The 21,314-nt window shown below is 36.2% G+C and overlaps 3 protein-coding genes and 1 long non-coding RNA gene across 6 annotated transcripts; 3 read left to right on the top strand and 1 right to left on the bottom strand.

Moving 5' to 3' along the window:
- Positions 1–1,120: 1,120 nt before the first annotated feature.
- LOC147518172 (5-formyltetrahydrofolate cyclo-ligase-like protein COG0212) lies at positions 1,121–9,788 on the top strand. 2 transcript variants are annotated; one of them, XR_015214013.1, is made up of 5 exons: positions 1,121–1,451; positions 1,537–1,627; positions 5,562–5,607; positions 5,688–5,746; positions 9,467–9,788. XR_015214013.1 is itself a non-coding variant. In XM_086594739.1 (3 exons), exons 1-3 carry the CDS (start codon positions 1,293–1,295, stop codon positions 2,444–2,446), a joined length of 396 nt encoding a protein of 131 aa, XP_086450865.1. In that variant the 5' UTR covers positions 1,121–1,292; the 3' UTR covers positions 2,447–2,536. The 2 variants fall into 2 exon arrangements, 1 of the variants encoding a protein (XP_086450865.1); XM_086594739.1 differs by lacking the exons at positions 5,562–5,607; positions 5,688–5,746; positions 9,467–9,788 and adding an exon at positions 2,301–2,536.
- LOC147518173 (uncharacterized) lies at positions 6,056–7,493 on the bottom strand. Its single transcript, XM_086593849.1, has 4 exons — positions 7,374–7,493; positions 6,603–7,251; positions 6,248–6,507; positions 6,056–6,154 (listed from the first exon to the last, which is right to left on the bottom strand). The coding sequence occupies exons 1-4, from the start codon at positions 7,491–7,493 to the stop codon at positions 6,056–6,058; spliced, it is 1,128 nt and encodes a 375-aa protein (XP_086449975.1).
- A 344-nt stretch (positions 9,789–10,132) lies between the features above and the next one.
- LOC147518171 (putative glycosyltransferase At5g03795) lies at positions 10,133–10,936 on the top strand. The gene is made up of 2 exons (XM_086594738.1): positions 10,133–10,210; positions 10,308–10,936. Exons 1-2 carry the CDS (start codon positions 10,139–10,141, stop codon positions 10,734–10,736), a joined length of 501 nt encoding a protein of 166 aa, XP_086450864.1. The 5' UTR covers positions 10,133–10,138; the 3' UTR covers positions 10,737–10,936.
- Positions 10,937–19,558: 8,622 nt separating this feature from the next.
- LOC147518170 (uncharacterized) lies at positions 19,559–21,111 on the top strand. 2 transcript variants are annotated; one of them, XR_015214012.1, is made up of 4 exons: positions 19,559–20,252; positions 20,334–20,431; positions 20,545–20,620; positions 21,025–21,111. It is a non-coding gene; the product is annotated as an uncharacterized LOC147518170 (long non-coding RNA). The 2 variants fall into 2 exon arrangements; XR_015214011.1 differs by having other exon boundaries at positions 19,560–20,252; positions 20,345–20,431.
- The last annotated feature ends 203 nt before the right edge of the window (positions 21,112–21,314 follow it).

Raw genomic sequence — 21,314 nt, 5'->3', positions numbered from 1 at the left:
AGGTTCGGGGTATGGTCATGGCAGGTCCGAATTTACAGTTCCTTGCACTAAAGTAATGCGAAATTTTGCCGATATATTCCACAAAGAAAATCGAGGCATAAGATGTCGCGTACATTTTTACCCGGCCTTTTTCCTTAAGGGTTTGATTCACAACCCATGAATAAAAAAGGGGGGCATCTGTGTGTGCATATTTTAGCAAATAGATATGTAACACGTGGTAGCATCTTCGTAAGGCTCGGATATGGTCTTGGTGTGGGTAGAAAGTACCATAACACACTTCAAGTCCAAATCCTCTTACTTCCTAGGTTCGGAAGTGAGACAAGAAGAAGAGGTTCGTGGACTTTGGAACTAGTTAGAGTTGTAGGTTCGTATAACCAACTCCTAATTATGAACTCTAAATCCGAACTCAACTAATAGGTTGAAAGCGAGGTTAAGTGGGCTTTGGAACTAGTTGGAGTTGTAGGTTCGTATAACCAACTCCTAACTATGAACTCCAAATCCGGAGCTCAACTACTAGGCTCGGAGCTCTAACTACGACTCGAACCTAAACATGTTTTTTGTTGTTTAAGTCAATAAAGGAGACCTATTTGACTTGGGAAACATGGGGCTTCTAGAAGAGTCAAGATGAGACTTAACAAGATACGGTCTCCTAGTTAAACACTAATTGGGAAACCTCATCTATTCATCAAGGTGATACTTAACAAGAGACAGTTTCCTAGTTAAACACTAATTGGGAAATCTCATCTATTCTTATAAATAGAATAGTTGAACTACGCTTTGAGTTTGATTCCTATACACGGGATCGTGAGGGCGACCATTAAAGAACGTGGTTCAACTCATCATCTTCTAAATCTCTTCTTCTTATTGATTCAATACTTCTAGTTGTTCTTTGATCATCAACAAAATATTTGTGTTTCTTGATTAGGAAAAATCATCACACAATATTAATGTGCTTTGCCTCTCTATCACACATTCACAATTACAATTCAGCTTGTGACAAATACGACAAAATCACAAAGTCATGCAATTTTATCCAATCCAAGTTGAGAATTAAGCAGTAAAACAAATAGCAAATTCATACATATAGACATATAAAGTATGTGTATACTCACAATTTTGATGTCTATCAAAGCTATGTTTAATAAATTTAATAAGACAATATATAAATATAAAATCCATAATTAAAATAAACAGTCGAATGAGAATTTGTTTTTTCAGGTGTGTCCTGCTTTTGCTTTCTCGGCTTGTATTATTGTTTGTTCACTAACTGCTGGTATAGGTTCTTGATCAGGATGAGACACCTAGAAGAAGAAGTTGAGGATAAGGCATGGAAATGGAGAATAAGGAAAAGGGTATGTGATTTAATGGAACGTGAAAAGATAGCACAAAATCCTCGCCCTGTTCATCATCGTATTCCTAACTTCGTTGGTGCTGCTTCTGCTGCTCAAAACGTAAGTTTCTCTCCTTGCTGACTCACTTACTGCTGCATTAGCTTTGTCTGATGTGCGTTTGTTTGTTGTTGTTGGATGTGGAAAGTTACGTGGATTGGAAGTGTTTAAGGGAGTTAAGTGTGTGAAGGTGAACCCGGATTCACCACAGAAGCAGGTTCGGTTCCTTACAATTTCAGGTTAGTTGTTTTGTTTGCCTTGTTACTTAGTATGATATTGTTCATGGGGAATTCTGTAATGATGTGGGATAGCTATAATATCTCTGTTGATTTTGGTTTTCTGCACATTCAATGCTGTACAAATTTGTTTACATTATAGTTTTGCACAATTGTTTATATTTGGGCAAGCTCGCAAATGGCTAACCAAACACATAATGGGCAAACATAGATTATGCCTCATTGCGGCAAAATATTGTAATTGAGGGTTGTCTAGCATAGCCTTCGCCACCAGCTGGTACCTCTTTTGGGCATTGTATAGTACAACTTAGGCTAATACACTGAATATTTGAATGTATAGTTGGAGCTCTGGACATTCCTATGTTTATTTCATTGGAGATGCTTTTGTTCAACTTACAAAATGTCTAACTTAAGTGTGGAGTGTGGTCGTGTCGGGGGTGTTTGGATGGAGAGGGGATGCTTGTTGACATACAAAGGGTACTTCATAATCTTTTATGTTAATTATATTGTTTTAGTGGATAAAGTGATCCCAGGAGCTTAAGCTGTAATTCTGATGTATCACTTTTATGTTGCAACATTAGGAATGAGAATTTGTTCATTTGCCAATTGGTCTAATTTCTTATAAGAAAACTCTTGAGCATTTTCTTACTATATACTTGCGATTATCTGCAATCAGGAGGGAAGCAGTTGTTGACTCCACAACCACGTCTGAGAACCGGGTTTTTCTCGATGCTGGAATCTAATATGTTTACTCCTACCATTAATGAAGCTTGTACATCTGTTGGTGTAGCAAAGTTTGGAAGGCCAATTGGTTTTGATTAGAAAATCAAGGTTGATTTGATAGTGATTGGGTCAGTTGTAGTAAGGTATGGGTAAGTAAATGTAGGTTGAGGGAGCCTATCTCATAGAAAGAAAAAACAGAAATAGAACAGAGAAAATTACAAACCACATCCCACACTTAACTTAAACAAATAGAATCCTCTGACATATGTTGTCAAAAGCATTTTCGTGGCACTCGACCCACCAATAATTTATCAAGACTGTGCCAAAGGTACCCGAGGGGACAATTTTTTTTTTTTTTTTTTTTTTTTTTTTTTTTTTTTTTTTTTTTTTTTTTTTTTTTAAAAAAAAAAAAAAAACAGTTAAGTGTTGTTTCTGGAGGGGGTGGCAAGGTTCCCACTTGGGAAGAACAGTGCCTCGCCTTCCCCCTAACAACATAGGCACCAGCTAAGTACTGAAGTCTAAAAAGAACCCCTTCCCATTCAATACATAACTTAGCCCAATTGAAGAGTGGCATTTAGCCAAATTCCAAAATGGGCTTCTTCACATCGGGAAAAATCGATTTGATTTTCTATTACTGACTCGAAGGATAAGGCCCTGCAAGAAATTAGATAGATCCAGAGTGGACTTCTCTTTCTTAACAAAAATCCCATTTTCAATTTTCAAAAATAAAAAACTAATATGTATAGCAATGTGATGACAGCTTGGTTCCTATGACTATGTTTAACTTAGTACGACACAAACCAACATAATTAGACCTGTGTCAGGTCTATTTGACTTGAAATAAACAAATAATGTCTATCAAAGCTATGTTTAATAAATTTAATAAGATAATATATAAATATAAAATCCATAATTAAATTTAACAGTTGAATGAGAATCGGTTTTTTCAGCTATGCATTGCTGTTGCTTTCTCAGCTATGACTTGGTCTGCACAATCAAATGAGAACCGGTCTTGCTGAGCTATGCCCTGCTATTCTAAAAATCATATACGCAGTCTCTTTGCTTAGTCAGTGCACCATCTTTTCCTAGTAAACAATGTTAAAAAAAAACATCAGTGTCTAAAATAACAAAAATATAATAGTCATTAGTTTTAGAAAATACCTTTAGTGTCAAAACCTTCAGATGGAATTGAACACTTCTTTATAGACAATGTTCTGTGTGTGTCCTTCAGGCTCGTTCCCATTCCTTTTGATCAAAAACTTCAGTCCCTCTCGTGATGTTGTTCTTGAAACTACAACATATAACTGTCCATGCGTGGAAACTGGTGTTGGCAAATATATTCCAACTTTTTCAAAAGTTTTCCCTTGGCTTTTGTTTATGGTCATAGCAAAACAAACTTTTACAGGGAATTGCTTCCTTCTGAATACAAACGACCATTTCGTATCGCTTGGTGACAATACTGTTCTTGGAATGAAAACTGGATCTCCTACTTTGTTCCCTGTAATAATATTTGTATATATCACTTTCGAAGCCAATTTTGTGACGATCATCCTAGTACCATTGCATAGTCCTTGACTCTGATTAATGTTTCTCATTAACATAATAAGAACACCAACTTTTAAATCCAGTTTGCGGTTTGGTATGCAGGAAAATTCTAGAGTGTTTAAGAATTTTGTCGGGTATAGAACATCTTGTTCAGCACGTTTACCTTCAATTGGACTTAGTGAGTATGCACTTAAGTATGTCTTCAATTCTGTCGGGAGTTCTAAAATTATTGTAGAGTTAATTTCTTCAACCGTTTCGTTCCTCGGGGATAGAATGCTTCTTTCTTTGAGATACTGAACATCTGTATATTTGTTGACCAAATCCGGATATATGCATGACACAATATCTTCTACTGGGTCATCACTCTCAAGAATAATCAAGTCTTCAGGAATTTTGATCCAAGTTGATTCCACTTCATCACTCAATCTAGAAGCAAGCAGATTTCCATCTCCAAGGTCTAAAACCCATTTGCTAAACTCTTCAATAGAGTTTGTTGTATCTGAGTCTATATTTCCAATCTTCAGTCGCATGTTATTAGTTAAGTGAAAAACTTTGCAGTTTTTCCATAATTTTGACTTGTTGATAGAAGCATCAACAACATCAGTTCTTGTGCCCCTTGGAATGACTGGCAATATTTGTCTGAAATCTCCACCCATCAGGAATGTTTTACCACCAAAATCTTTGCCTTGTGGTTTCAAAAGATCCTCAAGTGTACGGTTTACAGCCTCAAATCCATGTATGTGAGTCATTGGTACGGTGCTTCATCCCACACTATTAGATCAGCCCGCTTGATAAGGTTGTGTAATAATGTCTCATGAGAGATGTCACAATTGGTGTTTTCACTAGTCGAAATAACAATCTTAAACCTAGAGTGAGCTGTCCTTCTACCTGGAAGTAGAAGTGCAGCTATCCCAGAGGATGCAACAGCAAGAACAATTTTTCCTTTAGACCGAAGTTTAGAAATTATTGTTTTGTAAAGATATGTTTTACCAGTTCCTCCGCATCCGTATACAAAAAAACACCTCCTGATTAAGACTAAACTGCATCAGTAACAAAGTTGAATACCTCACGCTGCTTAGTATTCATTCCATTATGAAGAATCTCGTATTCCTTTTGCAACTCATTGCAGTTGTAGTCTAATTATTCAGCAATCAATCTGTTTTCTGTGGAGATCCTTGAAGACATCAAATTTTGGGAAATCAGGAATGTTTGTGAGAGATAATCCTTTTTCAGCCATAATTTGTTCAATTTCACAGAGAGTCTCATTTCTAATTTGGTCTTCAGTTAGTTGGAGCTTCTCATTATTGTTTTTCTTTCTGTATCGAAACAAAATATCATCTCCGAGGTGCTTTTGATGTTTCTCAAAAAGTTTATCAGGATAAGTCACCCCCAAAAAAACAATTATCAAACCCGGACGAACAATTGTCTTAAAGATTTTGGAAGTTGCCAATGGCTTGCTTCCTCCATAGCATCATCCCATTCGCTGTTGTCCTCTAGTAATCCATGCTCCTTGATATAAGAATTTAACAAAATGAAACATTAGAATTTGAATATAAAAAATATAAATTAGTCGGTAATTTCAATTTTTTATTTTGATACAGTGAATATCTTTGATACTAATTTTTTTGGCTAATTATTACCTTGATAAACTTGGTTTTTTATTTTTCAGGTAATCCACCTTATTCATGAACTGTAGTTTTTCTTGGACGAATATGGTAAGTGAATGCCTCTTTATCTTTGCAAGGGAAATCCTATAAAAACTATATATTTGATACTTGATGGTTACTTTTTCCAGTTTTTGAACCTTGAACGTCTCAAACGGCCGGATGTCGTCATCAAGTTAGAAATTGTCAGGTTTGTATCTATCCCATAAAGTGAACTTTAGCTATCATAAAATCATCTATTTCTGGACTCGTTAATAGAAATGAATGCTTATCTTAGTGTGATATGAACGTAGGCTCTATGCATGACTTTCCTTCAAGTGATATAACAAATCAAATTTGGATAAACATTGCTAAAAGACTAAAATGACTTCTGTCAGTATAGTGTAGGAGTAGAAGTCAGTATTAATTCTATTTAAAAAATCTGGAATATCAGAAAAGCTTCCCAAGCTGCAGTGAAAGCATGTGGATGAACATTTCTAAAAGACTAAAATTACTACTGTCAGTACAGTGTAGGAGTAGAAGTCATCAATATTAGGTCTCTTTTAAAAATCTGGAATATCAGAAAAGTTGCAGTGAAAGCATGTACAACAGATTTATCCTGTCCTTATTATTTTTAACTTATAGATTATGTACAACAGATTTATGTTAGAAACCAATATAAATTAAAGATAAAATGTCATTAAAAACATACCTGACATGTTGCTTTGAAAGTTGGATAAACTTTTCCATTAACAGTTCGAATATCCTCATAATTCAAAGGACCTTTGACAATATTCAGCAATAGCCTCAAATAGAATCTCTCTCCTGATGTGGGATGTGCGTAGTACACACGTCCAACTTTCTTCCCTTTTTTCCTTGGCTTCCACTTCCTTTCTTTTTTATTCCATACAAATTTAGTAGGAAAATCAACATACATAAGATTCCTGGCTAATTCTGGATACTCAACATTTGCTGTAAACCACTCCGTGAACTTTGTTTTTGAAGCATTATCCCGATTTATTACATCTTTTGGATAACTCTTTCACTATAATAAACCAAATGCTGACCTTCAAGATGGAATGATAACCTTTCAACGCTTGGATTTCTATATTGAATATCAAATTTCAATAGTCTCCAAACCGCTTCCGAAGCAGATAAGAAACGACAGTCTAAAAAATTTGCTACTTCATCAACATCCTTTACTATTTGATGATTATTGTCATTGTCTGTAACCAAGTTTTCAACAATAATTGCAGTAGCTCTGTCCCTTCCCTTGTTAATGTATTTGAATAGGTACTTGATTGATCTGGCCTTGTTGCAGTGTTCGACATTAATATGAGCTTGGTACTTTACTATCAAATCTACATTGTGTGGAACAACCCATCTGTTATCAACTTCTATTTTCTTTTTCATTGCCTTCCGATTGTTATTCTGCCTCCTGTAAATTGTGAATTCATTGTCATCAATAGTTGTCTCTTCACTAAAAGGTTTTGGATAAAACTTAGTACACTTCTTCTCATCCACGCAAGGGGAAACTAGGTTTTCATCACCACACGGTCCGTGATTCATGAATTCTACAACTGATTCATATGCAATTTTGTCCTCAATTGGGTCAGGTAACTCAGCAGATATAAGCTTATTGATTTGAGAAGGAGTAGTAGGCTTCGAAGCGTTGTCCAAAAAGAGTAAAATGTGAGCATGTGGTAAACCTCTCTTCTAGAATTCAATAGTGTATAATGCTGCAAAACATTAATAAAATTATATCCAAGTAAAATGAGTACTATTTTGTTAAGTATAATTTTACTTATTAAAAAAAAAAGTAAATCTAGGATACCTGCCCAAGCTTTTCCAAATCGTTTGCGCTTTTGTAAGTCTGTCATCAGTTCATGCAATTTAATCTCAAAAAATCTTGCAACAATATCGGAAAAATCATCGGGTTTATAACCAGGAGCTTTCATGTCTATACATCTTTGAATTTCTGGCCATTTGGGGTTGTATGTAAAAGTAATGAAAAGATCTGGTGCACCAGTGTGTCTGCATATTGCAATGCCATCTTGATAGTTTTGTACCATATAACGGGGTCCTCCTATGAAAGATGAAGGAAGAACTAATCGTTTCCCTACACAACCAGGCTTCGCGTCGCCAGCAACAACAACATCTACTAATCTTTGATACAATTATACACGAATTGTTTGTTGATTATTTCAAACCCATTCCATTATACTTTGTTCAGTAGCTGTATAAGAATCTACACAAAACTGTTGTCTCAACTTCTTTCCATGAACCACAGTTTGGCCTTCATTGTGTCTCAGTTGAAATCTAAAAGCATAAAATTCTCTCATGCTAATATTTTTTCTTTTTTCAACTACTTTATTGTTTCTATATGGAATGTCAATTCTATATCCATCTTCAGTATGGGTGAACAAAAGTGGACATTGCATTGCCATGAAACTTGGAAGTAATTCATTGATTCTCTTCAATCCAAATCCTTTCTTGTTCACAATAACATCTCTGTGCTCATTAAATTCATCACCATTACCAACAATTAAACCAGCAACCTCTGTTGATGATGGTAAATTATAAAGTCTTCCATCTTTTTGTCTTCTATTAATCAGTTTTATGACGATGTCTGCTACATGGCATTCTTTAAATCTATCCCTTGCCATTCTGTAAGTCTCAGTGAGTTTGTTGGTAACATTCAACATATCTATCAGTCCTTGAACAATGCTAGGATCTAAGTCGTCTCTTGCCCTATTCTTTACAATTTTCTTACTGAGTGAGTTCAACTTGTGTGAGACTTCATTTTCAGTATCATGTATGTACAATTGTGCCAACCTTGGACGCATTCCTTTTGGTGGAAGCAAAGTTCCTATTTTATGGTGATTTTGTCCTTTTATTTTATAAACAAAGGGCCCCTTTCCATCATTAATTGAACTCTGTACTACACCACCAGTGGATGTGAACGCAAGCATGGAGTTGTAGATGCTGATGTTTTCCATGTAATTTGAAGATTTCTGTCCACCTTTGCAATCCAATAGATTTCTCAAAAATTCAAGAGTTTCTTTTAGAAGAGGCAATTGAACCTTGCCGTTCTGACAACATATTGAGAATTTAGGATTCGTAGGTTTTTTGCTCATATCATTCCTTTCTTCATACCAGACAATAGCTCCACAATGAGAACATATTGAAGTTGGACAACCAATATCTAAAGGCTCAAAACATCTTCCTGCAAAACAATTATTAGATTATTTTATTGCATACACTAAAATAGCAATACGGTATAATTTAGTGTCAGAACACTTACTTGTATGTGAAACTTCCAAATCACAAATACGTGGCACTTCTGGATTCAATTAATTGACATCGTCATCTTCAGAATCAGTCCCACTAATTCTGTGAGAGGTAATCGTCATCATTTATATCAACATCATCCGGTTGATATGAATGGAACTGATTTGGAGAAATACCAAGTCTCTTATTTCTTAATATTTGACTTCGTTTAAACCGTCGTTCTCTAGCTCTTTCTTTAGTAATAACTGTTTAAAAATTTTAATCAGTTACAAATAATAAACTAAAATGTAAATTATGTGATATTTTGATCATACCTCTATTTTTTTTTTGGATTAATCTTGCCAGATGGATTTATTTTCGTCTTCTTTCCGGCCTTTTCCTTCGTTGCTGTACAAAAAAAAATTAAAATTACTTGATCAAAACAGGAGTCTGCAGCCCAATAAATGCAGAAACAATTTGTTTAATCTTCAAAATAGAATACATACTTCGCTTGTTTGGGCATGTGACAATATCTTTTTGTTTTCTTTTCAAATTAGTTCTCTTGTTTTTTAACCAATTATTTATTTGTTTTTCAGAAATAGAACCATGTTGTATGAGATCATTGGTAATATTTTGTATTATATCTTTACTTGGATTGCAGGTCTCTCCATCAAAAATTTCATTCAAAATTCTTTTTTGAATTGGTTTTGGTGTCCAACGCTTCATGATGGACATGGAGGAAGAGAGGGATAAAGATGAAGAATGTGATGAAGATTCTAAGTTTTTAAACTTCTATCGGTGTAAGAGTTTAGGAAAAAGTGGACACTATATAAGTGCAAATTGGGTGTGTTTAGGAAATTGACGTGGCACTCTAGGAAATATTTTTTCTCGTTTTTTTTATCGCACTTTGGTTAGGACCAAGTCAGTTTTTGTCTTTTGGATTTCACATCAATCATCCTTTCTTATTTTATAAAATTAAGTTGTTTGGCTACAGTTTTTAGAGAGTTTTGTTATAAAGATAAAGCTCATTGATTCTTTCTGGTGATTGCAATTTGGTGCTTAAGGATAGACAATGAAAAAGTTTTTTGATAAGATGCTCAGCATTATTGTATAGAATGAATGCATATTAGAGTCCTTTGAAGCTTCAATGCTAGAGTTGGAATCTGATTTTCACAGTCACTTTGACCTTTGTTTTGTTAACATTCAGTTGAACTTGAACCATGACGGACTTGCGGTTATAAGCGGACTCACATTTTGCATTCAAATATTTCACTGTAAAGTTGACTACCCTCTAAGTCACAGCCTGTAGTTTAACTGCAGACTTTGGATTTTCATGTACCTTCTTTCAGTTCTTTGGAACAGAACTGGTGGAGCTGAACATTTTCTTATTGCTTGTCATGATTGGGTACACTTCTCATGCCTCCTTCAGACTTAAATTTCACCATTTTTTAGTTGAGACTCCAATTTCATGTGTAGTCTCTAATAAATTGTGTATTTCCCAGGCCCCGCATGAAACGGTGAGACATATGAGTAGGTGCATTAGAGCACTCTGCAATGCTGATGTTAATGAAGGCTTTGTAATTGGCAAAGATGTGTCTCTTCCAGAGACTAATGTGCGTAGAGCAACTAATCCTCTCAGAGATCTTGGTGGAAAACCTCCTTCTAAAAGGCAGATTCTCGCGTTTTTTGCTGGGGGCATGCATGGGTATCTCCGTCCTATCCTACTACAGTACTGGGAAAACAAAGACCCTGATATGAAAATCTCTAGCCATATGGGTCATGGAACCAAAAGCAAGGCAAATTATGTCCAGCACATGAAGAACAGCAAGTATTGTATCTGCGCAAAGGGTTTTGAGGTGAACAACCCAAGAGGGCATGCATGGGTATCTCCGTCCTATCCTACTACAGTACTGGGAAAACAAAGACCCTGATATGAAAATCTCTAGCAATATGGGTGGGAAAACAAAGACCCTAATATGAAAATCTCTAGCCATATGGGTTATGGAACCAAAAGCAAGGCAAATTATGTCCAGCACATGAAGAACAACAAGTATTGTATCTACACACAGGGTTTTGAGGTGAACAGCCCAAGAGTGGTTGAGGCCATCTTTTATGAATGTGTCCCTGTGATTATATCAGACAATTTCGTGCCTCGCTTCTTTGAGGTTTTGAACTGGGAGGCATTTGCAGTATTCATCCCTGAGAAAGACATTCCAAACTTGAAGAATATTCTCCTTTCAATACCAGAGGAGAAGTATAAAAAAACTGCAATTGAGAGTGGGGAGGGTGCAGCGACATTTTCTTTGGAACCCAAAGCCTGTGAAATATGACATATTTCACATGATCCTTCATTTGATTTGGTACAACAGAGTTTTTCAGGTAAGTCCATGACAGGAGTGGTGTAAAGTTCTTTTTGACAAAGCTGCAGAAGGAAACCCACTCCTAAATAAGGAAACCCATATTTCTTATTTTGGTCTCATACGTTTTCGAAACTTCCGGTTTTTCGCTTTGATTTTTAGTAATTTAGTTGTATGACTTGGACACTCTCTAAAGGCTCAAAAAATAGAGCCAGGAGGGTACAGCTATAATATATATCTAAGGATTTTTGTGACGTGAGAGAGACTCTTCCAAATTATTTTAAAAAGAGAGAGCTGATTTTAATTTTATGAGGGATGTTTTTCTAATTTTAGTGAAGTGAGGGAGTTTTTTTTTTAAAAGAATTTTTAAAAGGGGGAAGCTTATTATAATAATTGAGGGAGGTGCTTCTAAATTGTAAGATATAGGAAATAAAAAATTTCCTAGTTAGGGGGTGCTTCCAAGAAAGTCGACTATATAGTGTAGAGACTTAGGCGGTGGTATTTACACCCACTTTATGGGATTGACACTCCTTTGGCAAAATGGTAGAAGAATAATAGTTATTCCCTATATGTCTTTTTACACCCAATATGCCCGATAGTCCCACGTCACCAAATTGGTGTGAGTTCTCACATTCACGACAGTGAGTTGTCCTGGGTTCTCACATCTTACGACAAATCTTTGTTGCAAATAACGACTTTTTTTCTTTTTTTAATTTCCTATAGTTTTGAATACTCACTGACAATCTTCTTTTTTTGTGTATGTAGATGAGTATATGGATGATGTAGATAGATGATGGTCGTTGAACAAAATAGAAGCGTATCAAAACCTAATTATCCCTCAATAAGTAAAGGATGAGTAGGATATCGTTCCACTTTTAAGTGTATGTTTATATGAAGGACATGACTAGAAAGGGAGTTTGAGGGATTAAAAACTATGATTATAGATATTATAGATTATAATGCTAAACTAAACTAAACTAAACTAAACTATTGAGAATTTATAAGAAAGGGAATTCAAGAGATTAGAATCCACCAATACTTTTGATTCAATGACTTTTTGCTTCATGGTTGTTCTCACAAATAGACTACAATTAGGCAATCGAGCGAGTGTCGATGCCCTCTTAGATGAAACATCGTTAACAATTAACTCTACTTAAGGTTGTTCATATGTTCATGATACTAGTATCTTCTTTCCTTTTATGTGAGCTTGGGTAGCTATTAAATGAATCACCATCTAAGGCAAACATAAGGAATACTTCCCTTACTCTAAAACATTACACAACTAGAAGAAAAGTAGAGAATAATAGTATAATATTCAAATACAATAAATAAAATCCTATTCTAGCATTATATTCAATTGCAATAAATAAAAGCATGTCACTAGCAAATATTCAATTGCAATAAATAAAACCCTAAACTAGCATGATATTCGATTGCAATAAATAAAAACTTTAATTTATACTTCCATCCCCTGGTCTGGGCAATAGAACTAATAACTAAAAACATAAAGAACTAACCTGATTGAAGAATACCATAAACCATAAGAATCAACAAACCCTAAGCACCGGCTTCATCTTCTCCTTTGAAGGAGAAAATTAGCCTTCTAAAAAGAAGGAAGAACACGAAGAATGAGAAGAAGAAGAGTCAAAGAACATAAGACTAGAAAGACTAATTTATTAAGACTCAGCTAATTAAAACCAATCTTTTATTATTAATCTCTCTCTAACTCAAGTTCTGGAGACAAGAATATAAGTGAATTGGCCAATTACTTAGGTCCTCTATTTATAGAGGTTACAATGAGCTCTAGAAGCATTCCAAACCGTCATTTGTTTCCTAATACAAATAGACTTCTTTCAGAGTCCAACTTCGTCTCCAAAACTGAGAAGGAATTGGCTCTGATTGTCAATACATGCGTGCGGGCGACTATTCATCGTCTCGGGCCAGCGATCAATCGTCTGGGCCTTTCGATCCATATGTCCCAGACGTGTAAGCCTATTTTATCTCTTTTGCTCTATCCTTCTATCCTCTTTTGTGGGCTTTGGTCCAAGTAACGAATCCTTTGGCCTTGGGCTTCCAAATAGACTTTAAAATAGGTCCAAGTTGCATCTTTAATAGCTCCAATTCCTTGGCCTTCTCCATGATTGTCCACGGGCTTCCCATGTGATCCTTAATGCTCCGAATTGCTCCGTTTTACCCCTTTTTCTCTAATATTCCACAAAACTCTCTCTTTGACCTGTAGAATCATAAAACATAACTTACAAACACTATTAGTCCACTAAGATGGCTAAACAAGAGGCATAATCGAGAGTTAAATAGCACTTTTTGAGCACTTATCACAACTCCCAACTAGTCTTTTACTAGTCTCTTAGCAAATAAGATAAAAAAAATAGATAAGTAATCAAAATCACATCCTAATAACAAAAATAAAATTCTAACTCATTTTCGCAGGCATCGCGATTGCATTTACCATATGCAACAAGGCTTTAAACCTTTAAGTTCCCCAAAAAGGACAAGTTATAGTCTCGTGAGGGTTTCAGGTGATATACCCACAAAATCAATCAATAACATGTTCGAGAATGATAGTATTTTTCAGAGAGAGAAATTCCTTACCCACTTAGTGCTTACTCCAAATGAGGGCGGTCTCCATTGTTAACTACATTCTTTGCAAAGACTCATAAATTATGATGGGAGATAGTAAAATTGACAAAATTCTTAATCAAGGCTTATGTGTGTACTTAGTCAATCTCCTATACTCTCCTATCCAAGAAACGGAATCCCTAGTTTACCATAGGTAGATAATCTCGACTTTCAATCCTCACGGTCATACTCAAAAAAAAAATCTCTCGGAAGATGGTATACTATTTTTACCTCATGTATGTGGGGAAAAAAAAAATAATGCATCTGAACATCCCACATACTACCTTGAAAACGGACTTGAATAAAAGTAGTATCATGGAAAGAATGTCAATCACATATGAAGTGTTGGGACCTTCACTTTAGCATCCTCTCACTTATTCTAGACTTCGTATCATACTGTAGTGATAAGTCATGGATTGTAGCTTGGCTTGGGTATTAGTTTATGAAGGAAAGGTAAAAAGGATTCTAAGGTTGTTTCTGAAAAACACTAAGGGTTTTGCTTCATTCTTTGGAAGATTTCTTCAAATTTCGTATTATTGAGAGAAAATTCTTCCTTTGTCTTAGCTTTTCCATCCATTACGTTTCAACATTTTTTTTTTTTTTTTAACTTCGGTGGTATATCCTTGATTAGTACTTGGATATGCTTGTTTTCCACTAGCTTCTTTCACTTAGAAACAGAATGATGGTCTTCATTGTATCTCTACGATATTTCCTTGTAATCTTCCTTTTTTGTGCTATTTTTCCGCTTTGTGCCCCTCGTATTCGTAAAACATATGGGTATGGTGATAAAGATTTTGGCTATACTCCTTGTATGCGGAGTTGGGTAAAAGGGTAAAGGTTTTATAAAAAGAAAATGGCTTATTGTAAGGCTCAAAAGGGATTAACATGATGGTCATACTAGGTGGGATAAAAAATTTTGAATGGGTTCACTACTTGACTTATCGGTATGATACTGCTTTTTGAATAGACTACAAGTCCTAATGGCTATCTCCCAGTTGATGTCACTTCGTGATTAACCAAATCAACAAATAATGAGACTATATTACAACGACATAAAGAACTGAAAGATGTTGAGTCACTAAGACTCGGATTTTTCGTAAGAACTCTCCAAAGAATAGGTATAAAGCTCAAGTCTCACAAGCTAAGTCTAAAAATTCTACTTCCAGTTTACTAGGGGTTTAAATCTCTCTTCTAACAAAAGTACACAAAACTGACCAAGTACTATGGTGGTGCCTTGATAAAGAATTCTATCAACAAGAACTATGTCCGATCATTAAAATTCATTTTTCTCATGCTACTGATATAGAAACAAAAATATTTTTGTTTTTGAAAACTAATTTTCGAAATTCATTTCTCAAGTACTTCTTAAGTACACCCTCCCCCAACTTAACATATGCATTGTCCTCAATGTATAGAAATTAAGTAAATGAAATGAATAAGAAAAAGGGAAGATGTTACCATTGATGCCGAATATCAAAATTAATCCCAAAAATAAGAACGTTTCCTTTTACCAAGATTTTTTTTTTTTTTTTGTTAGGTCTTTTTAAGTCAGATTCCTAAGACTATATATCATGCATTATCAATTTGGAGTGAGGAGATCATATTTTCTTACCCAAATCTGACAAATGTTTGGAGGACGAGGAGGTCTCACCTTGTGGGTTGTCAAAAATACTCCTTGATATCCCGAAAGATTCTTTGGTGAAGTTGCTTCTCTACCTTGAACTATTTCAGGTCGATGATTGTGTGATAGGCCTTGTGGGTTCCTCCGTGTAGAAGATTGACAAAAATCTTTCTTTCTAACAGGACAATAATATCTGATGTGCCCTTTACCACCACAGTGATGATAATGGATGTCTGGCTGACTGTGCTCAGGGTGGGCGGTAGACTGGTTCACATACTTCTCTCGTTCAAACAATGATGGTGTAGAAAAAGGCTTCAACAGTGCAATGCTTCTTATCAATATGGTCCACTTTCGCTTGAAGACTCATTTCGGTTTCTAGATTACATTTGTTTTTCCAAAACTTCTTTAAAATTTGATTCTCTAGTAACCCGATTTTTTTAAGGCGTAAGTCCATTTGTTCATCCTAAAATGTAGAGTTCATCTTCTCAAGATATGATACTCTCTCTGTTAATTTTCCATTCGCTCACTTAAATCCTGAATTTTCTGCAGAGATTCCAAGAACATGTCTAGCAAGCGCCTCTGTGGTTGGGTTCTCGGGTTCATCCACGTTTTTACGTAGATTGAGCACTCTCAATTGTATCTTCGAATGGGAAGGATTCTTGTATCATGCTACCAAGGAAGTACACCTCTCCACCTTCGGTGTCATCATAATCCTTATGCAACAGATGAAAGATATTTATATCCATGGACATCTTACCAAAGTTGATCTTCATTTCACCATTGTGACAATTTATCAAAGCTTTTGCGGTAGGGAGGAAAGGTCGGCCTAGAATAATTGGAATTTTATCAAAGACCTCCTGGGTGTCTATCACAATGAAATCCATTGGATAGTAGAAATCAGCTACTTGAATAAGAACATCCTCAACTATGCCTCTGGGAATCTTGGTAGAACGGTCAACTAACTTCAATTTGACTTTTGTAGGCTTTAGGTTCTCTAGGCCTAACGCTTAGTACACATGATATGGCAAGAGATTAACACTAACACCAAGGTCTAAAAGAGCATTACCCGTGAATTTTTCTCCTATCTTGCATGATATTGTAGGACTTCCTGGATCTTTGAGCTTAACTGGAGCTTGCTGATGGATAACAGATGCTGTTTGTCTAGCTAGAAACGCTCGCTTTGGAACATGAGTACTTCTCTTTATGTTACATGCATCCTTCAAGAATTTGGCATATGATGGCAACTGCTTGATCGCTTTAAGAAATGGGATATTGATGTTATCTTTCTCAAATGCCTCCTTCATCTCTAAAAATTGCTTGTCCTTTTTGTTTTGAGCAAAAAACATAGGAAAAGGTGCCTTTGGTACAAACACATCAGCATGTGTCTGCTCTTCTTTCTCTTTGGCATTCTTGTATATCTTGTCTTGGTCATCTTGACAAATGGGAGTGGAAAGGATTTCCCCCACTTCCTTTTGAACTTCATTTGAAATCTTAACCGATTGCTTTGTAGCAATGTCATCATGAGAAGGTAAGTCAACCTTGTTGTCTATCTTCAATCCTGATCTAAGAGTATTAACTGAGCTGACATGATCATGGAGGTGATCAGTACTAAAAGTTGTCCCAATGTGGCATACATCTTCACTCTTCAATATTGGTTCCAATAAGCTAGGTTGAGTTGCTTGTGTCTTTACAGACAAAGCAGTAGTGAGTTGGTCGACCTTAGCCTCTAGAGACTCCATTCTAGAACATTGACTTGCCTGAGATTGTTGGAGATTGAGCTGAGACTGTACAAGAAGCTCTAGAACACTTTCAAACTTCTGATTTTTCTGTGATAGCAAGGTAATTGCATTCTCCTGGTTGGCAGGTGCGGCATAATTTCTCCTAGGATCTGGCACTAACTCTTCACTTGTATTGGAATTTTGCTGAGAGTAAAATTGTTGTTGAGGAACCAACTGTGAAGCTTGACTTGTCTGTGGAATATAACTTTGATCTTAAGAACCTGGGGGTCCAGTGTTCTATCTCCAATAATTGCCTTGAAAGTTATTACCACCTTGGTTGGGCCTCTGAAATGAGTTTATATTGTACTCTCCAACTGATGCATGTTGATAGTAACCAGGACATTCTAGAGTTGCATGGGAAGTGTCTGAACAAACTTCACAGTATCGGCTAGCTAGCATGATTGGGAGAGATTTAGCTTGAGACTTGTTGATCTTGGAGGGATTCATGGAGAACTGATTGAATTTCTTACTCAAAGTTTCAATCTTTGGTGGCGGTGGCCAATGCCAATGTAGACTTCAGTTCTTGATCTAATTGTGCATGTGCTTGGTAACCAAATTGCTTTGGCTCCCTCTCCATTCTAGCTACATTCTCGTTGCTAGTAGTCCATTGTTTTGTTTCTTCAGCTAAATTCTCGAGAAAGTTGTAAGCTTCCTCTCCATCCATTGATGTAGACTTGCCTTTGTTCATTGACTGTATCATCTGCTTGTTCATCATCGAGAGTCCTCGATAGAAAAATGAGCCAGTGTGTTCTTGTCGTATCCATGATGTGGACATAAGACTAGAAGATTATTGAATTTCTCCCAACTTTGATGATATTCTTCAGTCACTTTCCCTTTGAAATTGTTGATGGCTTGCTGCATGGCATCTGTCTTCTGGGGTGGGTAGAACTTGTTCATAAACTTTGTTCTCAACTTCTTCCAGTTGTTGATTGAATTGATCGGTACCGGGCAGTTAACCATTTCGGATGCTTTACCGCCCGGTGAGAGTGAAAAAAGAATTAACTTGATACTCTCATCCCCGATATTCGGTTCTTGAAAGTTCGAGGGTGATAGAAATTTGTTCATGTGAACATAAAGGTGAACATTATGCGAACCATTGAACTTTGGAAGCATAGAGATTCTTGATGATCTAAGTTCAAACTGGTTAGCTTACGTCTCGGAAAAACAATACTGGCTGGGTGGGTCTCCAATGATTGGTGAATAGAAATCACTTTCGGCTTCTTCCTCTGTTATTGCTTGCATGGGTGGGATTCGGGATTATTGGTGTCCACAACACCTCCATCATTCGTCGCGACCATTGTATCAATCTGTCTAGTATTCTTGCTATCACGAAGATGATGAAAACTATCCTACTATGCTTGAATGCAATTAAACTAATATACAACTATTCTAAATTATACTAATATGCAAAACTACTTTCCTTCAACTGGGTTGGGCTTTGCAGCTAGTATCTCGCCCGTTGTCTAAAGTTGTCTCTTCTAGGGTTATGGTGAATCACTTGAATTGCTTAAGTACCACGGCCCACAGACGATAGTCCGTTCGTTAAGATTCAGACAAGAAACACTAGAGTTTGATGTTTCGCTGTGTTAGCTTACAACTTCAATTGTTGAAAAGGTCCTAAATGCAATTATACTAGAAAGCAATAAAACTAAACTACAATGCAACTATACTAAGAAAGCAATAAAACTAAACTACGATGCAACTATACTAATAATGAAATAAAAAGAATGAAGATTCGACTAACCTGGATGGTAGATCTTGTCTTCGAGATGTCCTTCAAGCTTCTTTCTTTCTCAAAAGGATGGATGATGCGGCTAAAATTACATCAAGATCCAAAATTCTAATCTTGACAGAAAACGTTAAACATAAACAACTTAAAATGGCAGTGGCGCCATTTGACAATCTTCTTTTTTTGTGTATGTAGATGAGTATATGGATGATGTAGATAGATGATGGTCGTTGAATAAAATAGAAGCGTATCAAAACCTAATTATCCCTCAATAAGTAAAGGATGAGTAGGGTATTGTTATACTTTTAAGTGTATGTTTATATGAAGGACAGGACTGGAAAGGGGGTTTGAGGGATTAAAAACTATGATTATAGATATTATAGATTCTAATGCTAAACTAAACTAAACTATTGAGAATTTATAAGAAAGGGAATTCAAGATATTAAAATCCACCAATACTTTTGATTCAATGACTTTTTGCTTCATGATTGTTCTCACAAATAGACTACAATTAGGCAATCGACCGAGTGTCGATGCCATATTGGATGAAACATCGTTAACAATTAACTCTACTTAAGGTTTGTAAAGTCCTGAATTATTATTAAGGGTATTTTTGTAAATTTCATATCAACTCTAGGGCCGTTCTGTAAATTGGTCGTCGGGTTTATTTTTCACCCATACGTAACTTACTGGAACTTAACTCCGACTCATAAGTCACGTTAGGTAAGCGACCATAGGCGAAAATTTGACCAAAAATGGCGGTTAGCGGTTTTCTGCGTGCGACGCTGGCACGAGTTAACAGCTTACACGCATGATTGGGTCATCATTATAGCATGCGGTGAGATAGAATATAGAAGATTAAATTTAGCGGGATGAGCCGGAAAAATAATTACGGCGCGACGTCAAATTCGTTAGTGGTTAGGAGTCTAAGTAGGACGTTAAATCTAAGTAGGATATATTGGGCTTGGGCCTAAATATATCGCGGCCCAAAAATAGAAAAACAGAAATCGCGAAATCCAAATCGCACCCATCTTCCCCAATTCGCATCTCTCAAACCCTAGGAGAGAGAAATCTCAAATCGCCCAAATTCAACCGATTCCACCCAAAAATTTAAACCCCCAATCACTAGGAACACTAAACTGAAGTGAGAGAATTCAAAATCTCTTGGAAATTCGAGCATACCGAAGCCAAATCGCGGCGGCAGTTGGGTTAGTTCCTCTCCAATCAATTCAAACCAAGAATTAGAACATCCAATCCTTAGAAACTATAAAACCAAGTGTACAGCTTCGAAAATTGAGTTGAATTTCAGCGTAGTTCCGCGAAAGGTAAGTTTGAATTCGTTTCAATTAATAGTTAGCTTCAATTTCGATTTCTTGAGGGCGTGATGCTGAAATGGATTGTATTAGGGGTGTTGAAGGTCGGCAGTGGCAGTTGGAGGAGCTAAAGTGGAGGGAAACAGTGGTGGAGCCGAAAATTCTTGGAGTGCGTCGGGTTCTCGCGAAAGGTTAGTGAATTTCGCCTACAAATCGATAGTGTAAACTCGATTTCGAGTTCATTAGTGGTATTGGAAAGAAAAAATGATAATAATAATTGGAATTGGTTGTTGAATGTCGGCAGTAGCTGGTTTGGAGAGGAGTGAGTTGAGCGATATCGGTGGAGCAGCAAGCTAGGAGCGATTTTGGTTGCTGACTCGGTAAGAATTTAAATATTCAATCTATTTTAGAGCATTGATGCTAGTTCGCGACTTGTTTAAAATCCGTCGAGTATCGAGTGAGTGAGAAAGAACACCCACTTAGTATTATTGGATTAAATGTGAATTGAGAGGTGGAGAATGGGTTGTAGTTGAAATTTGGACTGGGAATTGGGATAGAATAGGATTGGCGTCGATATGAGGGCCTGCCATGGCCGAAACAGCCGTAGAGACCGTCAGAGTTACAGTGCCAGAAATGGCCTGTAGCTCTGTTAACGGTAGTTAGATGCAAAGTTATCCGAAACCAAATTCTTAACGTCGAGAATTCTTCTCGACTTACACTAGATAAGAATTCCTCGTTGTTCGATCAATTCTAATAATTGACGTATTTGTATATGCTATTATAGGAATGAATTCGAGTGGATTGGGTTAAGCGGGATTGATTCAGTTAAGTGGGCTTGAGGAGAACGGAGCTTGCTAAGGTAGGAACCTACATACCAATATATAGCATGCTTATTTTCATGCATGATTTGAATTGTTAAATTGGAAATAGATAGTTTGTATATCAACCATGCATGTATATATGATATTCATGTTTTACCTTTGTATTTCTTCGCTATAAATTATATATATAGATAGCTTTCGTGTGAAAAGGGTTTTGGTAAAATCGGGGTAACGGGGATTTGTTTTCTTGGTT

This window comes from Coptis chinensis, chromosome 2 (genome assembly GCF_015680905.1).
Source record: "Coptis chinensis isolate HL-2020 chromosome 2, ASM1568090v1, whole genome shotgun sequence".
Classification (NCBI taxonomy): domain Eukaryota; kingdom Viridiplantae; phylum Streptophyta; class Magnoliopsida; order Ranunculales; family Ranunculaceae; genus Coptis; species Coptis chinensis.
The sequence above is the reverse complement of the archived record's forward strand: the minus strand, read 5'-3'. Positions and strand labels throughout refer to the sequence as shown.

Excerpts from the sequence above, each read along its gene's own strand:
- LOC147518173 (XM_086593849.1), bottom strand. The coding sequence starts at position 7,493 with ATGAAAGCTCCTGGTTATAAACCCGATGATTTTTCCGATATTGTTGCA. Across the intron at positions 6,508-6,602 it reads GTTATCATTCCATCTTGAAG|CAAATGTTGAGTATCCAGAA; the intron begins GTCAGCATTTGG and ends AGTGGTTTACAG. Across the intron at positions 6,155-6,247 it reads CTTTCAAAGCAACATGTCAG|GATAAATCTGTTGTACATGC; the intron begins GTATGTTTTTAA and ends TAATAAGGACAG.
- LOC147518171 (XM_086594738.1), top strand. The coding sequence starts at position 10,139 with ATGTACCTTCTTTCAGTTCTTTGGAACAGAACTGGTGGAGCTGAACAT. Across the intron at positions 10,211-10,307 it reads TTATTGCTTGTCATGATTGG|GCCCCGCATGAAACGGTGAG; the intron begins GTACACTTCTCA and ends TGTATTTCCCAG.
- LOC147518172 (XM_086594739.1), top strand. The coding sequence starts at position 1,293 with ATGAGACACCTAGAAGAAGAAGTTGAGGATAAGGCATGGAAATGGAGA. Across the intron at positions 1,452-1,536 it reads CTGCTTCTGCTGCTCAAAAC|TTACGTGGATTGGAAGTGTT; the intron begins GTAAGTTTCTCT and ends GGATGTGGAAAG. Across the intron at positions 1,628-2,300 it reads TCGGTTCCTTACAATTTCAG|GAGGGAAGCAGTTGTTGACT; the intron begins GTTAGTTGTTTT and ends ATCTGCAATCAG.